At 29.5% G+C, this 22,046-nt stretch overlaps 2 protein-coding genes across 3 annotated transcripts in view; one reads left to right on the top strand and one right to left on the bottom strand.

Moving 5' to 3' along the window:
• The window catches only part of LOC111624564 (formin-like protein CG32138), a 142,236-nt gene extending 126,299 nt beyond the window's left edge, over positions 1 to 15,937 (bottom strand). The window contains exons 1-2 of the mRNA XM_023367445.1: positions 15,758 to 15,937; positions 15,527 to 15,681 (exon numbers count right to left, since the gene is read on the bottom strand). Coding sequence (XP_023223213.1) covers positions 15,527 to 15,681; positions 15,758 to 15,779 — 177 coding nt within the window. The 5' untranslated portion in view covers positions 15,780 to 15,937. The remainder of the gene's footprint in view (positions 1 to 15,526; positions 15,682 to 15,757) is intronic.
• The window catches only part of LOC111624566 (partner of Y14 and mago-like), an 85,839-nt gene continuing 72,123 nt past the window's right edge, over positions 8,331 to 22,046 (top strand). For both annotated transcript variants that reach the window (XM_023367450.1, XM_023367449.1), the window contains exon 1: positions 8,331 to 8,601. The gene's annotated coding sequence lies outside the window, so the exon portion shown is untranslated. The remainder of the gene's footprint in view (positions 8,602 to 22,046) is intronic.

Genomic DNA, 22,046 nt, shown 5'->3' with positions numbered 1-22,046 from the left:
GAAAGGTTTTCTTCTATAAAATTAACCGATTCTAGACTAATTTGACTCAACATTTCCAAAACACGTATAATTTTTTGGGAATAATCTGTATAAATTATGCTATAAACAAAAAATTGTAGGATTACTTACCGAGTGTGCACCGTTCGACCACGTAATTGCGTAAGCTTGTTTTCATCGCGGAGCAGCGCACCAAACGGCGGCCGCGTTTTCTAATAAGTTATTTTTCTGCAAAAAATTTGCTGAACTTTGGAGACATCATTAATAAAAATAATTTTTATGACCATTGAATAAGAAATGTTTTTTTCACAAGAAATGTATAAAATTACAGTACTGTATTAGACTTACAGTACCTAATTTAGGCCTATATACTGTACAGATGTTAGTAAACTCAACTTACCCGCCTAAACTCTCCGTAGTGTGTAAGTAGTTCGGCTGCTCGTCCACTATTGGTCTAGATTTGACCAATCTTGTCGCGACATGAGTCGGCGACTATGTTTTACCGCATTTTACGAGTCTCTTTTAGCGTCTTTATATGAATACAGTCACAATTTTTTTGCCGCGATATATGAATCCACATTATATGAACCCGCATATTATAGAGGAGTCTACTGTATTTTTTCTCTATAAAATTAGATATTATTATTACAGCATTAAAAAGTGAAAAATACTCTTAGCTAGTAATTGATGCTTGATCTAACATCATAAAAACAGATTTATTCATGTTTTCAATATATCAAAAAACTTCAGAAATTGATGCCATAAATTAGTAACAGTTATGTAATAACTTTTGAAATAATGTTATTACAGTAAGTACATTACATGAATCTTGAATGGGCTTCTATGATGCAAAGTAGCAAAGACAAGTTTATGTTATTAGCATTTAAAGGTTATAGGTTATATAAAGTTAATATATATGAAATGTCTTTCAGGTTACCAGCACATGTGATCTTTTGTTTCCAGAGCCCTGTTCAAATAACAAGCAGTACCTGACCAAGACTAATGAATTAACCTGTAATTTGCTTAGAGTCATTTTAAATTATTGGTAGTTTACTACTGGCTTAAAAAATAACTGCATTAATTAATAGTTTTGATTTAAACATTTCATATCCATGCTATGTTGAAATTTTTTGGATACTTCTATCAGTTTTATAATTTTTGTAACCAAAATTTCAGAATTATGTATTATCTTCTAAATATATAAAATTGCTTGTCCTGAATGACTCATTCACTCACTGATTCATCATCGCCCAGAGCAAACCGCTTAACCTAAAGAGGTGAAATTTGGTAGACAGTTCGGGTACGTCATGGAAACGCACACTAAGAAATTATGGTGCAATGCAATTCTGATTTTGTACTATAATACTAAAACATGATATTTATCATCAAGTCCTATTCCTATAACAAATCAAGATTAATTCAAATGACATTTTTACAGAGTAGCTTTAAATTTAAATAAATGCTTGGAAATATGATCAACAATAATAAGATCTATGAAAGAGAATGTTTATACCAGTAACAATTAATACAGATGCCATAATCTTCTAAAACAGATGCTATAATCTTCTAAAACAATGATATTGTTTAATTAAAAGTCTGGTGAAATTTTACTGATACTAAATGTATATTAAGTGATATTAAAAATAATTTGACCATGATATTAATTATTTTCATATGAAATGTTATCAGAAATTATCAATCTTTTGTTCTAGAAACCCTATAACATTTTATGAAACTATTAAATTCCCAATTTATTTTTATCTTTACATTTTAGAAGTCATTTGGCTGTAACAACTTCAATGTATCTACAGATTTAGTCCCAGTTTTGCTATATTCCTCCTATGGGCTTTTTCCAATTTATCTGTGTTCATAATCCATAGCCAGGTCTCTATTCTCAGCCTCTTCACATACTCCTTCCATATTTTCCTGCATGCAGTGATATTATCTATCTTAAATCTTTGTATATCTACTTCCTGATCTTGTCTCACTGCTTGTATCTTGTTAAGAGGCATAGAAACTTTGTCTTGGCTATCTCAATATGCTTTTGTTTTCTCTACTCAGCTTTCACTTCCACACTCACTATCATTGGCCTGGCTAAGATTTTATACAATTTCACATTGTTCCCCTTAACATTGCTTTCCTAAAATATTTCCTACTCAACTCATTTCCAAGATGTTTTGCTTTTTACAGTTACTATCTGTTTCTTCATATAAATTTATATACCATAATATCCTAATTATCTAAAATTACTAACCTCAATTTATTTTGAATCATAGCATTACTTATTATCATATTTTCCCTTTAAATTATTTCTATATATAAATTAAATAAGAAAATTCTTTTATATANCTAAAAACAGATATAATAGCATCTGCTTTACACAGTTACATATGTCAATTTATCAAATAAAGATCTAGTATTATTTGAATGTTGCAAATAGATAATTTTATTAAACCTGAATCTTAATAAAACTAAATAAATTTCATTTAAATTGTTTGTTTAAATTATATTTTATGATTGAGAAGCTTGGTAGAAAAGTAGAATATCCTGCAAAACAACAAAACACAAATTATTAATAAATTTGGATTTGTACATCATAAATCCATCTTCTGAAAAACTTTCATGGTTTAATTGCATGTCCTACAGGTTGTATATTCAATTGATAAAACATTTCATATTAAAGTGTTGTTAAATTGAAACGTAAATCCTCCTTTTTCTCAAAAGCTTCCTAATATGAAATAAGCCATTTTTCCACCAAGATCCTCAATTATAGGATAATGCTAACCAACATAAAAAACTCTACATTATTTTGATATAAAAGATATCCTATTCACATTTTTATAAATGTTTCATTAATGTTCTGCTAGATAAATAAGTATCGATATTTAATGCAGTTATTTCAAACATACACAATTAAAATAAATTAGTTTACATTTTTTTTAAAAATCTAAAAATTGAAATAAAAAATATGTTTAAAAATTTTTTAAGTTGATTCTAATTTTCGAAAAAATGTAAGAAGCTTGAGACATCTTAGTCTAATCCTGACTAATTTTAATTCAAGATTATATCTTGGTTCTCTAAAAATACCTTGAAAATTTAATCTTCATCTTAAATAAGTTTTAATGTATTCAAAATAACATAAAATTTTTTGTATGTTAATAAGTTCTTTTAATCAATAAAATAATTTATTATATTATATTTAAGTTTCTAAAAATGTGCATAAGCTGTGAATCAGATTTTGGAAAAAGAAAGATTAAAATAGATTAAAATGAAAAAAATTCAATGACAATGTCCTCCTAGGGATGTAGAGCTAAGATATAGTACAGTAATTGTAACAGTACTAGGTAGTAGTAGTAAATATGAATTTTTAAATCAATCATATTAACAAGATCCCATAGTTTTATGTTCATTTCTAATGAATTATCTTTCCTTTTATAATAATTATTTAGAATGCCTAATCAGTTAATAGAGCATTGTAAAGCTTGCACATCATGTAATTGTTAACAGAAGTTTAAGTTTGCAACAATAACATTATAAACAAAATGAACAAAACAGTATAATTAACCTTAAAATATTTAGAGTAATTTTGCTTATCCAAAGAGAAATTTTCAGCAAACTGAAGAAGCCTTTGAAATAAATAAGTGTAAAATAAATAATCTTGTAAATATTTTGAAGTAATTATACTGTTTTGCTGTTCATTTAACATTTTCATTTTGTTTTGTTGTTTCATTAACAAGCTTAAGTTCAGGAAAGCAATTATATATGTAATCAATTAATTCAAATTTTTAAAAAGCATAAATAAAATAACAAAAAAATTATTTAATTCAAAATATAGAAAAATAAATATAAAAAACCTAAAAAATAAATATAAATTATTACAAAAAATATGTGCATATAACATTCAAAAACAATTTCCCATTAAAAATATAAATTTTAAGTAATAAATAAAAGTAAATACAATAATTTGTAATAAAAAAAGAAATGTACAGTATTTATAATATAATATGAAAAAAGTATTCATGTGGTTCTTAACATTTATCAAGTTACTAAATGTGGTTAATTTCTTTGTTAACTGAACACTTTTATAAATTTTTTAAATTAAAATTAGATCCACCACAAATGTTATCGCTTAATCATAATTAGTTGCTTCTAATAAGAAAGAGTGCAACATATACATTCACTGCTAACCGTAACTGAAATAAAGCAGATTTTTATATTTGAGACTGAATGTAAAGTTAAAATAACGAAACAGTTTATAAGCAATTAATTTATTACTGTACAATCAAATATTACAGTAGTCAATCATATATTTTGCACAATTATAAAAAAAAAAGTTATAAATTAATTTAAAATTCAATACAAGTTTAAGTCAATACTACAAATTCTGTAAATTACTGTACAATTGGATAGTATTTGACAGAACAAATTATATACAACACAAAGCATAAATGACAGAGCTTTATAAAAAAAAATGCTGCTTTTATTTTTTTTACAAAAGCAAGTATAAATTACTTTTAATCAGGAAATAATTTAATACATTTCACCTTTCTGTAGTCTTCTTTCAGTATGTATAAAATATTCACAAAAGAAAAAAAGAAGTTCAATGAGCTTTTTAAACTTTTAAATTAAATATTTGAAAGAATAACAACAAAAGTTTAAAACAGTTGTTTTTAATTAATTAATAAGAATATGAAAATAAATACACTACTGTAGACTATATAAATAACATACAATGTATTAAAGTAACAAGCAATAGAAAATTATTCCTTTATTTTTGTAACCACCAGAAAGGGGTTTGTAGGCAACAAATTTGTTAGTGCTTCCAATCCCATGTTCAGCAGAGGTCAAGAACCACTTACAGGACAATTTTAATTCACAGAATTGATGTAAGATTACTAAAAAAATCAAAACTGTCACAGAGTACACCTATACTGAGGAGGAATTGGTACAAACTCCAATCCAAAATGCATATAAATAAAGGTTTGTAAATTAAAATTGTCTTCTGAATGGTGCTTGACTTCTGGTGAATGTCTGATTGGAAAGACATAACAAATTTGTTTATTTGCCTACAAACCCCTTTTTGGTGGTTACAAAAATAAGAGATTGTATCCAGCAAATATTACTGATATTAGCTTTGTATTAAATTATTCTTTTATTAAAATTACAAATGAAAATTGAAAAAAAAAACATATTTTACTAAATTCTGCTGTAATTTATGTATATTTTATTTACTGATATTTATATATATATTTCTGATTGAAGATTAAGAATTGCTTACAAATAAAATTGCTTAGCATTAAATTTACAGAATATATTACTTGTAGATTTAATCTCGGAATTTCAATTATTTTTACATCTGTATGTTTATCTATATTATAAAATTCTTATCATAAATAATCAAATGAAAAAAATTACTTTAAAAATAATATTTCAACTATTATTACTATAAAGAAAAATGCATAGCTTGTTTTCATATGCAAATAAACATGTATGTAGTACAAGCAAAAACACAATGAAAATATATATTTTTTGAACAGATGCAATATTTATGAAGATCTCTATCAGAATCAAAATCTTAAATACCATATAAAATTATAAATTAAGATATATATTATNATTAAAATTTAATATATATATATATATATATATATATATTAAATTTTACTTATAAAATATGTACACCATACTTTTCAATAAGAAAATTTCAATAAAAGATATAAATAATAGATAAATTCAAATGATCAATAAATGAATTTTTTCCAATAGCTAAAGTATTCTTTAACAGCAAACATGTACAGAAAAACACTACATTACTTTAAGTTTTATAAGCTTGTATACTGAATTAATTTTCTCATTTAATTATGAGAAAACAATGATTTTTAAAAAAAATTATTATTTTACTACATATTTAATATTAATAATTTTTTATACATTATATTTTAAAATGATTTTATTTTTTGTCTTTAAAAAATGTGTTATTGTTTTTTAGAAGAGGTATTTCTTGCCTATGGAATTACTTTTGTAACCATTAATAGTAAATAAAGAATTTAAAATATTAATAAAATCTTTAATTAAACTACTTAAAATAATGTTTAAATATGTGTTTAACTTACAGTATTAAAAAAAATTAATTAGTTAATTAATTTTGTTAGAAATTTATTACAATACAGTATATCTATTTTCAAATTTAAAAACAAAACCATGTAGAAGATCTCAATTTATATATTAATCATTCTTCCTGTTTAAAAACATTTTTAAAAAATCTTGTAATGTTAAAAGTTTAAATGTTAAAAGTTTAATATATACAGTAATGTTAAAAGTTTAAATAATGTATATATTAAATTATCTCCAGATATAAGAAATCTGTAAAACATGTAAAATACAGTACATCCAGATGCGTCCTTGTGATGAAATGTTACACCAGATAAGCAATACCAAATTAAGATATGATACTAACTGCTGCATATATGTCTTCATCAAGACATCAGGAAATTTTATGAATTATATCAGTTATAAACCATTGTGCTCAGGAGAGAAAGGAAGGAAGTAATGTAAAATCTGCACCCAATATCTTTCTACTCATTGTACACATGAGTCATGCATGAGTGAGGCAACTGGCATTAATAAAGTATGGTCCAATTGACTAACAGGTGGTCTTGCGGGGGAGGAGAAAAAAATGCAAATCTATAATAACAAACCATAATTTTATAATTAATATTCAAACTCAGGTAATTTTTTAAATATTAAAATCAAAATGGCATTGGAAAACACGCAGAAATTATTTCATAATTAACGCACGAAAGGTGTAACTAATTGACTGACAAGTTAGATGCAAAACAATGCTTCCATTTACGAACAGTGCGTTTATGGGAGCAATTCATGAAACAATTCACTTCCACTCTAATAGCATCCATTCCAATATACATTTTAACAGCTTTTCACCTAACTAACTACTCTAATGTACAATAAAGTATAAATGATTGTAGTTTAAATCACGGTTCAGAAACGTGGGTGGCCCTTTTAAAGAGGACAGGTGTTGCTAAAGGTTATGTAATTTAGAATGAGTTATTCTAGCGAAAACTGTCACCTGTACAGCGTTAACAAGGTCGACTTAACCGAAAACAATCATTGGACTGTGAATGGATTAAACATTAGCTGTGCCAGACATTCAAGTAGTCAGCGAAGTTAGCTAAGTAGGAAGTGTGGCGACAAACCCACTTCATTTCATATAACCGTTCATTGATGATCGAAGAAAGGCACTTGTAGAATGTGATCTTGCTTCTATCTTTCTCACACTATTAAATTCTATTTCCAATCAGATCAGAAATTTCGACTTTTTTTAAAAGTTACTGTGATTTTCCGCCATTTTAAAAAGTAAACAAATGAGTAACGCGTGACGGAATTCAAAATTTTAAGTTCTCGGTTTAAAAATAATCGAATATGTAAAGTAGAAGAATTATTAATTTTCACTCGAATAATGTATATAATTAAAAAATATAAAGGAGAAACTGATAAGAGATTTCGAAATGTCGATGACGTCGAAAACGGATGATTTATACACAGGATGGAGTGAATACGTCTCAAGACGAAAATAACGATGACGTGAGTTCCTTTATTTACAAATAAACGATTGAACCGAAGAAAGTTACAAGTCCTTGACCATTTGGGAACCGAAATACGTTTTTTTTTCTTTTTTAATTCAATCTAAACTTTATTACAGGAAAGAAAAAAATAACTAACATTTTACTATAAAAACGCACATGAAAGCTACGCCGTGTCAGTAACGATCATTTACTATTTCTGCATAGTCAAAGATCATTTTACTCTTCTATACACTCCATTTCTATATCAGATTGCATGGTTCTCACCAAATAAAATTCGGCAGCGTTTTTCTTAGAAAAGAACCAACCAAATGTTTTTCCACAAAAGACAATAAGTATCTTTTCTCGTCTATGAGAAAAGTAAACTGACGTCACATCTTACTACATTTAAAAACTTAACAGGAAGTGACATCAGCGTCGTAGTAATTTTTAAAAAATTTAAATTTTAAACGGCAATTACGACAAAAGTGGTTTTTAAAATTAACAAAAAGCGAAATATTTTTTTTTACTACAATCTTTGTAGAGAGCAACGCCATCTAAAAAAAAATATTTTCAAAGCAACAAACTTCACTTATTTAAAGATAACAATTACGTTTTAATTAAACAATTAATAAAGATTATTGCAATAGAAAAGAAAGCGTAAAATACTTTCCCTTTATTTTTCTGAAAAAATAAAAATTTAACATGTCCGCATTTGGGAAAAAAGCAGACGACAGCGATCTGTTGTCACGGAGACGAACGAGAAAACGATGTGCCGTTGCTATAGTAACCGGTCGCTTCTGTCACATTTAGTTGATAAGGTGTCGAAACTTCTGACGTCTTTGTTTTTTTACAAAAATAAGAAAATGGGGATTTGAGAGATGAATCGTGAAGATTTTCTTTTCTAAACGCGGCATTAACAAGATTTCTGGAATCGGGAAACGTTGCGAATTACGATAACTGACAACTTGACATTACTAGGCTTAAAGTTTTCGGCTTTAGTTTGAAGTGAAGGAAATTTAAGGTAAAATACTTTGTCTTTCTAAAATAACAAAGACATAAATCATGCTTTGACTAAATGAATATTTATATGCATAAAGTAAACCAGTTATTAACATGATACAATTATACTAAACACCATCTTAAAATTCTATTTTCTTCCAATCTTATATATAAATTGCTTCCATTTCTTTTGAGATTCGCAAAAGAAATGGAAGCAATTTACATAAATAATTTTATGTTTCATATACAGCACAGCATACAATCCAATATATATTGTACTGCACACACCGTATATGAAATATACAACTACTGTACATATGAAATGTACGCAGGGACGGATTTACAAGCAAGCCATGTAACTTGGACCTCGAGTTCCAAGGGGGCTCAAAATTTCTACAAAAAAAAATTGGAGTCAAATTTTGTAATAAAATTTCTTACAAACCAACAAAATATACTTTACTTTTTATTGTGTGTAGTATTTAAGTAATATGTTTATGTTAATTCTCTTCATTTTATGACTGACTTCTAAAATTGTAAAGGGTTGGTAAGGTGCCTCAAAATACCTAAATCCGGCCCTAAATGTACCCAACAAACTATTTTTTTATAAATTTTACATAAAAATTTCTCGTAATTTCCAGTATACACGAATGAAAAAAAAAATTGAGAAAACTTGCAAAGATAGATCTATAAAATCTATATTTCTCTATCTATGTAACTCTTATTATCTATATATATATAGATAATAAGAGTTACATAGATAGAGTTACATAGTTACATATATATAGAGATTTCTGTTCTATATATATATAGAACAGAAATCTCTATTCTAAATATCTCTTTCTTTTTACCAGTTTATATATAACTAGAGAAAAAGTTTATGCGAAAATCTGTTCCAATTGAAAAATTTTCAAACTCGGATAAACAAGTCGCTATTTATAATTCTAAAGCAGTGACCACTGGGTACGAGTCGGCTAATGTGAATAAAAGACAAACCTCTAACTATTGGAACAAATTTGTTTGTAATTTGTTGTTTAAAAACAGTGGTTGTCCCCGTTTTCTAACAAAACTGGCAATCGTGACGCTCGAAAGATGGTAAAAGTCAAAATATCGACAATAATTACAAATAACTAAATTAGGCTGGCAAGAAAATTAAATGAGTCAGTGTGAAATCGGGGAGATGCCTTTTAGCATATCGACGTAATAAAGGTAGTAAACAGGGCATCGGGGACAGTACTAGGATAATAACACGGTGAGCGTCCTACTGAACGATTTTATGTCTGTATTGATTAGTACAATGATGGAAAAGTGACAGTGATGAGCTATTTCCGTCCTAAATGGCTCACTGGGCACTAATGGGACTCCTTAATCGGTTATCGGTGGATCGTTTTACACAAATTTGTGTCAGCAATATCGATTTTTCCGCCCCCGTTTATATCTCTTCCTGTGACAATTGGGCATTTCCCCTAGAGAACAATTCTGTTTTCTTTAACCTTGAATCTGGGTGGATGCGAATATCAATCGTCGCCCACGGATCATGAGACAGAGAGAGGGGTTACGACCCGAATTGTACCAACCAGTTCTCTGCCACTTGTATAATACACCCTAGATAAGTGTACAAAGAGGTTTTCCAGATTACGCTATTGAACAGGTTACACAAAAGAAATATAATCCCAGATTGTTGATGATAAGTTTCACAAACTTAATTTTTCACGATACGCACTGATTAATGGTTGACGGATAAGGCTTATCCTTTCAAAATTGTAAAGACGCCATTTGTTTAATATTCTCTGTCGGGTTAATTGCTTAGATGACATCAGACAGCCGCTTGAGGTGAGACAACTGATTAAGAGCAGGCCGATCGGTCAGGAAACTCCCCCGCCGAGTACATGGGTGAGACATTCTGACGTCATATTGGACCACCCCCGAGATAGGTGTAGATCGAGCTATGGAGGTTATCTTATCCGACCGCAGCTATTTCCTTTAAGATGAAGTGGCATCTAGTGCCCCCCTTTTTTTGACAAAATCTGGACAAAGAACTTTTTAAAGATTTAATCACGGGAAAATTGAACGCTATTCCTCCACCCAACCGTTGTAAACAGATCATCAAAGTGGGTGTTACTAACACGTGCAGGTGAGCACCCACCTTAACCTTAACTCTCGATAAGGGGTCCGTTTTAGGGATTCACTTTGCTTCCTCCGACATTCCAGACAACCCTATTCGTATGCGGATGTCGCCATTTCTGGAAGGCCCGATTAAAGCAGCGGTGGCTTGTAGATTAAATTTTTTCAACACAGTCACCATTGGACTCGCACGTTCGAGCAATAAAACATCGTCCCAATGTTTAGGCTATCTAAAACACAAATCCAGTCGAGAAAGGGGAAAAGACGCATTTCCCAAAACAGACACACAGCCGTGAAATAATTAGCAACAGTCTCAAGGTCTATACTTCAAGAGGAAGGTCATTCCCCCTTGAAAGTCTGTATGTACTGTACGAAACGCTCGCGAGTAGATGCTGTATTTAGAGAAAGTGTCATGCGAAGTTATATAGGTTAGCGGGCCGAACAAAAGTTGTAGAACTGGTTAGACGTTGCGTGTTCATCGTAAAGGAATTACGATAAATTGAAGAAAATTAGATTTTTATTTTCGATCAAATTCTTTACAGGAAAAAAATTCTATTCGAATCACGATCTACAGGGGAGAGGCGTCCGAGAATAAATTAGTCAGAACTAAAAACGTGTACAGCGTTTGGTAAAAGGGTGGAGTTTTGCGGGGAATCAATATAGGTAAATTCCCCGTTTACATGATAAATATTTGATATACGTAGGTGCTTTGAATGTTATTACATATCTATACTCTTTATATAATTTAATATTAATGCTATAAATCCGTCGAAAACAATCACTTATTTACAAGATAAATAATCTTATTTCGAAAGTGAATCCTTACTAATGTTCTCATGCCAGGATTTAGACAAGAAAATATGACTTCTTATATTACGTTCGCTATCCTATTTTAGAGAAACGTTTTCCTTTGTTTTTACAGTTGGGAACTATACCTGAATCTAAAGATGAACTGTCACTAATATGGGTCACAGCAGATGGCTTTTAGAAGAAAAATTCCTCGTGTTATATTTTTATTCTATCTAAAAACAGGCTTGGAACGAGAGGGAAGTCAAGTCTACCATTTAGGGTGACTGACTACTGTAACTAAGAAAAGGAAAAAAGTTACTTGGTGCACTGAATAGATTCCCATAAAATGAAGACATCAATTGACAAATTGCCTACTTTCAACCAGAGAAACTAGGTCACTAACTTTTCTAATCTTTGTTTTTTTTCTTCTTCTTCTTTCCTCGATGTGTCTATGTTCAAATTTATATTCTCAAGCTCATTTTGGCGTTGACGTAGCGTAACTCTTCGCAATCATTCAGTGATTCGCGACCAACGATGACCAACGTCTTGGAAAACAAAAGGAACTCTTCCAAGCATCCGGGAATCCATTGTATCAAAGTTCGTTGTACTCATAATTACGGTAGAATCACTAAATCTTACTTGTTCTTCGACACACCCGGATGTGATGTAAATAATAAAACAGTTGCGTAACATTCATATCTCCACTTACATCCGACGACTCTATACAGATTAATGCCTTCCTACCATGATTAATGTTAGAAACTGGAAAAAGTCACTCGCTCATATTTGGCTCATAAATCTATCTGTCTGAACTTTCAAATTTTTAACAAATATTCTAAACCACACACGCCATTTACCTTTAAAATAAACCCATTAAATGACTTCCGACTGATGTAGCATCTCTCTTTTCTGGAAAGGGATTGGTGTATCTTTATTTATTCATGAATTCTTGCACGGAGAGGCATTAATAATGATTCCGCATGAATTATTTAGTTCACACTTCCTTAAATTTCTATAAGCACTCTTTATTTACCATTAAACATTCATGGATCTCCCAAGACGAAAATAATATTAACTGCGGGTGATACTACTCCATTTATCGAATTAGAATCACTCCTTAAATATATTTGTAGCACCGTTTAGAATATCGGGAGAGAAAATATAAAACTCTTTAGAAGGTAGAACTAAATTCATGTGTAACCGAAAGCATTTTTTGATTAATACGGAATCCGTCCTTGACCCCTTTAAATAAAAATAATCGAAGGAGCGAGATGAACAAAGATTATTTTAGATATATACAATAAAACGCCAATAAGTTCCTTCTTACACGGTGCATTAAAAGATAACCATAAGTGAGCCGAAACATAAACGTAGCTGTAATAAAACAGAATCCTCATAAATGCTAGTAACGGGGTAATAATATCCATTGCTGTGTAGCCAATAGTGTCGTCTTTCCATTTGTAGACTGGATATACAACCTCCTTCCCCTTTCCATCAAACAATGGAACGAGACTGAAAGTTAACGAGGAAACTCTGCCCTTCCCTCCTATATCAACCGGAAGATTGAAATTTATCCAGATAGACGTAGTCAGTTAGCTAATGGCGACTCGTTCATCCGAGAAAACTGTGGGAGTATTAATACCGCGAAACACGTGCCTACTATGATAATACATCACGCGTATTCAATAGACTACAGACGTGCAAACGGGATAAATTATGAATATCTAATAACCGCAACAGTTAACAAAATATAAAAATTCCTTGCGCCAATTATGCCGTTAAGGAAGTTAAAAAAAAAAATAAAATAAAATAAAATGTTTATTGTGTAAACTATTCTGGATAATCTATACTACAAAACTTTGAACTCCTTATTGTAAAGAGTTCTCACAAGTATCAATTTATATTTACTTAAAATAGAAGTAGGGAATATAATGCTTGTTCTGAATTGTCAACTGTAATTCTTAAAAAAATTTTTCTAGTTTGAAAATTATATTAAAAGTATATAATGTTTCATTTTAGGCTGAGTTTGCTAACAGTAGTTAAAAATAAGTGTTCAAGGAGTGCAACCAAACTCAGACCCCAGGGGCCTTACAAGTAAAAGAGGAAGTTGAGATTTTATAGTTATTCTTGTATCCTATTCCTTATATATAATTAAAATCTTGTAGGTTTTAGAAAACTTCCACTGTACTTAAATAATTAAGATGTGTAAAAATGTGGAAACTTTATTATAAAATCTGTAATACCATATATACGCATATACATGAATCACACTTTGGAAATATATATATGAAATCATTCTTGGAAATTTAATATAACTTTCATTTTATAAGCAATTACTTAACATAATTAAGTAATATCCTGTAATTTCATCAATTCTAATTAAACAATTTGCTATTATTAATTTAAAGAGTTTGGAAAGTATTTCTCTGATATTATTATATTCAATTTTCTAATGAATTATCATAATTCAAACAAATAATATTCATTCCTAAATTAATATTAGAATATTAAGGTAATATTTACATTCAAATGCTTAAGTATTTTATTTTTAAATACAGATATTCTGAAATTTTACAACATACCATTCTTAATTTTGATTATTATATTTACTAATCCACTACACACTTTTTTAAAAATTCATTCTAGTTTAAATTTAAAATATTTATGTTAAACACACATCTTTCTCAAATTAATATATGAGAAACATTTATTAAACTTACTTAATACAGTTCTATGTTAAGTAAAATGAGTATAAATATAGATTAATATAGTATATACTGTACATAAAAATGTAATGCAAATATGTTGACATCTGAGACAAAAAAAATACATATATATTTCAAAATTTTATAACTATTTCATGTCCCTTTGCATGATAATACATATTTTTCTATATTTGTTTAAATAAATATATAATGGAAATATTTTTAAATCCTATATATCATGCCAAAATGGAAAATATGTTTGAAATTTAAAATTATAAACTTCAAATCATACTGCACATATTCCAATAGTTTACAGCAATCCATGCCCTATTTTAACTATTATGGATGTTTATCAATAACAATGCTATAGTTTTTTCCTTGTTAAATTGAAATTCAATCTAGTTTAAATTTAATTACAATACTTGCTCTACTTAGAACCTATTGGAATACACAATAACGTCTTGCTAACAAATTTTAATTAACAAGCCAATGATCTTGCATATTTGTTACTAAAAATGTAAGAAAAAAATTTCTGCTTACTCAACTTTTATTCAAAGATGACAATGCATATTTCTCTTTATTTCTCTAATTTTTTAGAATTATTGTACAGTATATTTCATCACTAAATTTCATTATATATTCAGATTTTAAATTTATATAGTTGACATTGAATGTATTTATAAAACTATCATATACACACAAACTTTGAATATCCTATACAAGATTCTTATTTAAATTCCCCGACAAGTGAATTAATTAAAATTAATCAAAATTATAATAGTAAACACTAGTTTTTGATCGATAATACATCTAAATGAAAAAACTCATTAAATGTGAAAAATCAACATGATTAAACTTCATCAGTCAATCACACGAATGTAGTTTTAACTTTCAGTTAATTTTCTATTTATAATAAAATTATTAAATATGTTAATTAATTAATAATTAAGTTTTTATACAAGAAGCAACTTTCTCCAGTTATCGAAGTGAACTGATTCAAGAACACTAACCTAACACGATACACTCCAAAGCTAATCGAAAAAGAAAAAAAACTTTATAATCTTATCTGCGAAGAGATCTATTATGTTAAAAGATTTTCTTTAGATTTTATCAGTTTTAAAACGTAAATCAATTGGAAAAACAACGCATAGAAACTTTCTTTTACGACTTTTGTCAAAGTTAAGTTTTGCGAAATCGAGAACTGTCCGAAAAGTTGTCGGTCCCGACTTGTTGATATCCGGATGTTTTTGTGTGTTTGTTGCTTGTTTGCTTGTTTCGTCCTCTACCCGAACGAACAAATGATAAAAAGTAAAAAGAACTAATTGAACTCACCAGAACTTTAGTGAATCTCCTTTCCAATTCGCTTCTCTCTGGCATCGGCATTTTAATCTGGTCGTGTTTCGTCCGCAACTGGACGTCGCTTTTATTCGTCGTACTTTCCACATTCCCCATTCTCGAGAAGCGTTTAAAAGTGTCGGTAACTTTCACTACACATTTCGAAAAATATATTTTAAGTCGTTGATAGTTTCCATAACTCAACAGGTATCGTTAACACTGACTCACATACGAGCCCTCCTTCTTCCATCTTCCTTTCCCTTCGTTTCAGTAGCCGATGACGTAACAGTCACATGTAGGAAATGTATCGACAATTTGTCCAATAGCGAGTCGGCTAACAAATATAAAAATTGTCCAATCGCATCTAGTGTACGATGGGACTTCCAAATAGTTCTGAATGTTGACACTTTGTACCATCGGCGCTGTCACTAGTTACTATCTGGTGTAGTAGTTGTGTATCTTGCTATTAAATATTTATTATAATTGCAGCGCTTTATAAATTATTTAACCAATTGTCGTCTACGTTACATAAAGTTGAACAAATGCTAAAACTTTACATGAAAAGTTAATCTTGTAAAGCATTTTTAATTTAAGAATTAAAACACTCATTAATCCGAGTGGATGTATTGACATGTGTAAATATATCAAATGACGCGTTAAAAAATCGATCAAGGTTGATGTTTTGATTATATATATATGTACACATACAATTTTTTAAAATTGTTTTGAATAAATATACACCCTTGAATTCTATAAAATTAACAAAACAAGTTTAGGACTTAAATTTAACTCATTCCAGCTGCAATTATGTAGGGTAATACATTTTAATAAAGATTTAGATTAATTTAAAACATATTTATTTATTTAATTTTTGTAAATTTTGTTGCATCATTACAAATTTTATAATTTATGTAGGCCTACTTTGTAAGTAAATTATTTATTTTTTATAATTTTTTTAATAAATAAAAACCTGTAAAGAATAATTTATTTGTTTATAAAGAAATTTTCTGTGTATTTGTCATCAAATTACATAACTGAATAAATCAAATATTTATTTTTTCTTGAGTTGTCAAGCATCTTGATTTCTTTTGACTGATTCAACTCAGCGTTAAAAATGATTGAAAAGTGACATTATTATTATTATGAAGACGAAATATTGCATGCTCTATTGAGTTTTTATCTTCCTTTATTTTTTACTTCTGTTACTGTACTTTGTTAAATACATACGGTACGTACAGTATAGTAATTGTTAACATTTTTTATTTTATAATCTAAATTATTTTAACAAAACATTTAATGCTAAAAAAAATAAGCAGAATATCTTATTCAATTTTAATGAACATTTTATTCTCAGAAATTTACAGTAAATAACAAAAAACATAATACTTCATTTATAATTAATATTATATTACAGTCACAATTCTTCTACATCGCAGTTCTCTCCCGTTAAGATAGGATTTTTACAGTTCTTATATTATTTAATTAGAATTTATGAACGTTGATTAACTCAAATATATAGGCTATCGAACAGTTTCTAGTAAATACACAGAGATAGAAGACTGAGAATTTAATTTCAAAGAATGAGGTTAGTGGTTTTATAAAACCCTCAAATGTGTGCACGCATCACCATCTGTTAACAGCCAAATGAAACATGTTCGCTTAAGTGTATGTATTAGATCACAAGTAGACAGTTCGTGAGTTCCAAACCGGATTAAAATAAAAGTTTAATTTACAATTTCATAAGTCCTATGCTAATAGGGTTCTTTTTCTTTTGGAATAAATCTTTCTTTAAAAGTAGAATGTATTATTTAAATAGAATTTAAAAAAAAAAAAAAAGAGAGAGTGAGAGAGATTTAAAGTTTTATGACGGAAAAATTGTATAATTTTATAGAATATTAGCCGAATTACTTTAATTACTTCTACTAAAATGAAAATTAATCAGCATTTATTTAATTTAAATTAAAGAAAAAAACATTAACCAATCTTCCGTTTATTTACAGTAACAATAAGCGACAGATACAATAATTTTTTTTTTTTTTTACTTTTAAGAAGTGTCATAGGTGAAGCTATTTTTTAACTTTTGGGAAAATATATAACGCGTATTTTAACATTAGAGTATTTGGAAAATAAAAGCTTAATAATCGCAGTTTTGTAGTAACTGCATAATTAATAATTTTGTATAATTCTTACTTGAGTGCTTATATCTTAATTAATTAATTAATCGACATTCCGAGATAGTTACGATATCCTGAAATATATTTTTTTACTTAAAATTTATTTTAACTATGATTTTCATCATCATTTTCCTGGACATTTTCCCTCCTTTTTATAGCCTTAAATTATCATCTGGTCGAAATTTTGAAATTTGAGAAAATATTCTGGATCTTTCCATGTCATGATTTTAGCGTTTCAATTACAATTGGATAAAATGTTTTAAGTAAAAGATTCTCTGGGGAACTTCGCACTACTTATAAGATCTCAAGTTATTGAATTCTATCAATAGTTGTTTGAGAGCTTATTTTAGGAAGAATTTTATAGAAATATCATCGCTGATTACAGGGGCGTATTCAGGGGGATGCTTATACCTCTGCAACACTCCTTCATACTAAAGCAATCAGTTTTGTTACTTTAAAATAAAAATAAATATAATAACGCATATCGTATGACTTCAATTGCAGAAAGTAATTTTGTACAAACAGAAAAAAGCAGAAATTTTAAAATTGATATTTCTCGGAAACATACGTTGAAAAGTTTGGAGCATAGATTAAAGATAATTATTGATATATATAAATTCAAAATAAGTTCGATAATTTCTAGTGGAAATATGAAATGTAGTCTAATGATTTTATACTTTTCCTATTCCCCCTTTCGAATCATACCGAGTATAAATCATACAGTAGTTTGCATAATTTATAATCAATCTATCAATTCAAACATATCTATTATCCATTTTCCATCCTCCATTTAACAATTTTAAAAAGCTAATGAAAAAACAATGATGTAAAAAGTTAGGTAACTAAGGTAATTGAGTAACATTCTTCAAAAAACGACAGGAGACACGTGCCTTGTACCCTCTGGAGCAGCATCATTATTCTCACAATCTTGGATACGTCACTGACTTATCAATGTCTGTAAGATATTTATTTTCCACGATGGGATAGATTAATTTTTCCGTTTGTGTTATAGTCTCTGAATTTTATTAACTGTAATATCCAGATTAATCGATTTCTCTATTTCACTCATTTAAGAGAGCAATCGGTTTCCAGAGTTCATGTATTAAAAGTTTGAAATGTGTTGAATTATATCCATATCCATAATTGGTTAATACGCACGCATTATATGCATATTTACATTATATTTAGGCCTATATATATATATATAACCTATATTTCGGATTAACGGGAAAAATTGTCTGAAAGGAAAAATTTACTATAAGTAATAGATATATATATAAATGGTGCGGTTTTCTTTATATTCCTTTTAAAATCAATTTTTCAAAAAAAAATTTTGAAATTTTTTTGGAAAAATTGATTTTAAAAGAAAAATTTACTTTTTTTATTCGCTAATAGAACACGCTACAAAGATTGAATTATTGAGTAATTACTCAATCAGAGGCGGATTTAACGGCGGCAGAGTAACAGTATACCGACAAGAGTCGGTATACTGTTACTCTGTGAAGACCGGATAACATCAGTTGTCAGTTTTACGTTTTGTCGGGAATAATACATATTAACTGGAAGTAGAATGGTCATACACCTATGTGATAAAAATATAGCAACACAATTTTATGATTTACAGTACCTTATGACATCACAGAAGAGGGGTTGGGAACATAAACCAACCCGAAATGCATTTGAATAAAAAATTGTTTTAAATAAACCGTAATGTTTTCCTAACCAATTGCTGTTTGGTCGTCTACCAAGAATCATTTTTGGATTACAAGGACGCTACACACACAATTTGAACATACAGAAACTATACCTTTTACATTATCTAATAGACGTAGGCCTGCTGTAAGAACGCTAGAAATATTTACATCGTCGCGAAAAACATATTCATCGACTGTCATAAAGGTATCAAGATAATTCAATCCGGATACTCATATTTTCATAAATATCAGTTGAGGTTATCGTTTCCCATTCCGACTGACCGTTCTGGCTGAAATAAAGTCAACTCATTGAACAGTCTGTATATCTTTTGCTGGCTCGTATCTCGCGTGAACAACTCTAATCGATTTTTATAACCAAGACAACTCAAAACTTATTTGCTTATCATAACTTTAGAAAAGAGAGCAAAAAAGGTATTCTGTGTTCACTTTTATGAAGTTATAGCATTAAAAAAATAAACATGCATAGTGCGCTTTTTTCGAACCTTCGTAGTTTTAAATTGTTCTCTAAAATCCATTTATGGAGGTATGTGAATGAAATGTCTGTCAATATTTCATGTTTCACGTGCGTATGTTTGAAAGGGCTGTCGCTATCATGCGGTGGAGTAAATAACCGTGCATGAATTTTGTTTTGTGCATCCTTATATTTCTTGTAATCATCAGCTCTTGAATAAGTTACTCTACAATAAGTTACTAACCCTTTGTTTCTATATATGAAACCCAGCATGACGGTCGTAGAACTCCATTTTTCCACTTCCAATCTCTATCTTTCATCTCTATTTCCCCTCTCCACTAACTACTCTATCAACCACTTTCAGTCTCTAATCTGCTCCTTTTCACTCTCTTCAAAACTCTTTTCTTATAGCTATACCAGTGAGTGTGCCATTAACTTCTTTCTCTAAATAAATATCATGCAGTGGAGATCCAGATCGCCACACAGTCTAGATTGCTGGATTGATCAGTACATCCACATATTTTGACTGTCCATCAGCTGGCATCACCCGTTTAAACTTTGTTTTATGGGTAGGTCAAGGATCACGTATACGCTGTAACAATGCCTGACATGAGAGTCCTGCATATAAGAATTGTAGATGCCATTAACAAAGACTCCTAACAAGCTGGCTTGGACATGGGCCAAAAGTAAGTAGACTGGATATGGTACATGTCACATCAGTAGTACATACGGAAATGTATTGATTTAATATACAGTAGTAGACTAACTTTTTCAGATGCTCCTTCTATTACTATCTACAGTTACTCAGGTTTCTTTTCCCAAAATTACTCCCACAAAACTAGGAAGGTTCAAGGGGAATGCCCCTAGTTTTTTTGTTTACCTGTGAAATATTGATTAAAAATGTTTACAACCCAGTGATGAAAGACAACACAAGGATAAGGATTTCCTGAATATACTGCTGTGCCATCAATGTCTCTTGTACCACAACTATCAATGACCGATTGTCATAGAAAATGGATCCCCAGATTAACATACAAGCAGTGGGAGCAGTGTGCCACTGAAGGATAAAGATGAGATTGAAGTGCTCACCAGTGAACCTTCATAGTCATGATGGTTATCCATTTCCAAACAGAACCAGGATTTGTCACTAATGATGATATGTTACCAGTTCATTGAAGTCTATGCTTCTCTATCATAGCACCAATGCAAATGAAACTGACAATGCATGCAAAGTTGCCTCTGCTAGTCACTTGTCAATGGTATGTAGAGAAACAGGGTTCTGTAACAAGATTTACATGTCTTTGGACAATAACAAAAATGTGTCACTGCAGCTGTTTGTACTTTTATCATGATCAGATGATCATCTCTTTTGGTTTGTGTGGAGCATCCAGTGGGCACCTATATGTAACCACTGCCCCAATACCTCTTTATAGTCAGGTCAGAACAGCCCAGATGGTGGCCCTTAATCCAATGATATGGTCTTTCTCAAACTCTGTTAACTGTGTGTAATGTCTTTGACTGCATTGTGTAGGCAAGTCTAAAGTTGAAAGTCCTCTAAATAGGTATACTGAGAAGTCTGAACATAATGAGCTTCTGCAAGTCTTTTTATAGGATACTTGGATAGTAATTTTAAGGCACTCTGGTGGCATTATCTGGCATGTAATGAGACCACAGTTGTAATCATTCACATACAGTGGTACCTCAGATTACAAACGCCCCAGCATACGAAATTTTCAGGATACAACATGAAATTCGAACATATTTTTGCTCTACGATACGAACAAAAACTCACCATACGACGTTACATTAGTTCGCATTTTTCATTTGTTTTTCTTACTACAGTTATTTTTTTTAATGTATTACTTGGCTTTAATTTGAGTATGTTTTTCGCGTTGGAACGAATTATTTGGTTTTACATGTAATCGTATGGGAAAAGATGATCAACCTTATGACATTTTCATGATATGATCTCAGTTTCGGAACGGATTAATTTCGTATCCTGAGGTACCACTGTACCTGTCAGACATAACTGTTTGTTGAATTTTGTAGTAATCAGGAAATTCTATTTAGATGCAACTTTTTTCTCAATGAGTGTAATTTGTAGAAATTTTGACACATTTATTACTGGTTGAGAAAATAGGTATTTAAATATATTCAATGAAAATTCAGGCTTTTGC

The sequence above is a fragment of the Centruroides sculpturatus genome, unplaced genomic scaffold, assembly GCF_000671375.1.
Source record: "Centruroides sculpturatus isolate CEXI.00-Female unplaced genomic scaffold, Cexi_2.0 scaffold15, whole genome shotgun sequence".
NCBI lineage: Eukaryota > Metazoa > Arthropoda > Arachnida > Scorpiones > Buthidae > Centruroides > Centruroides sculpturatus.
This window is presented reverse-complemented; position numbering and strand designations above follow the sequence as displayed.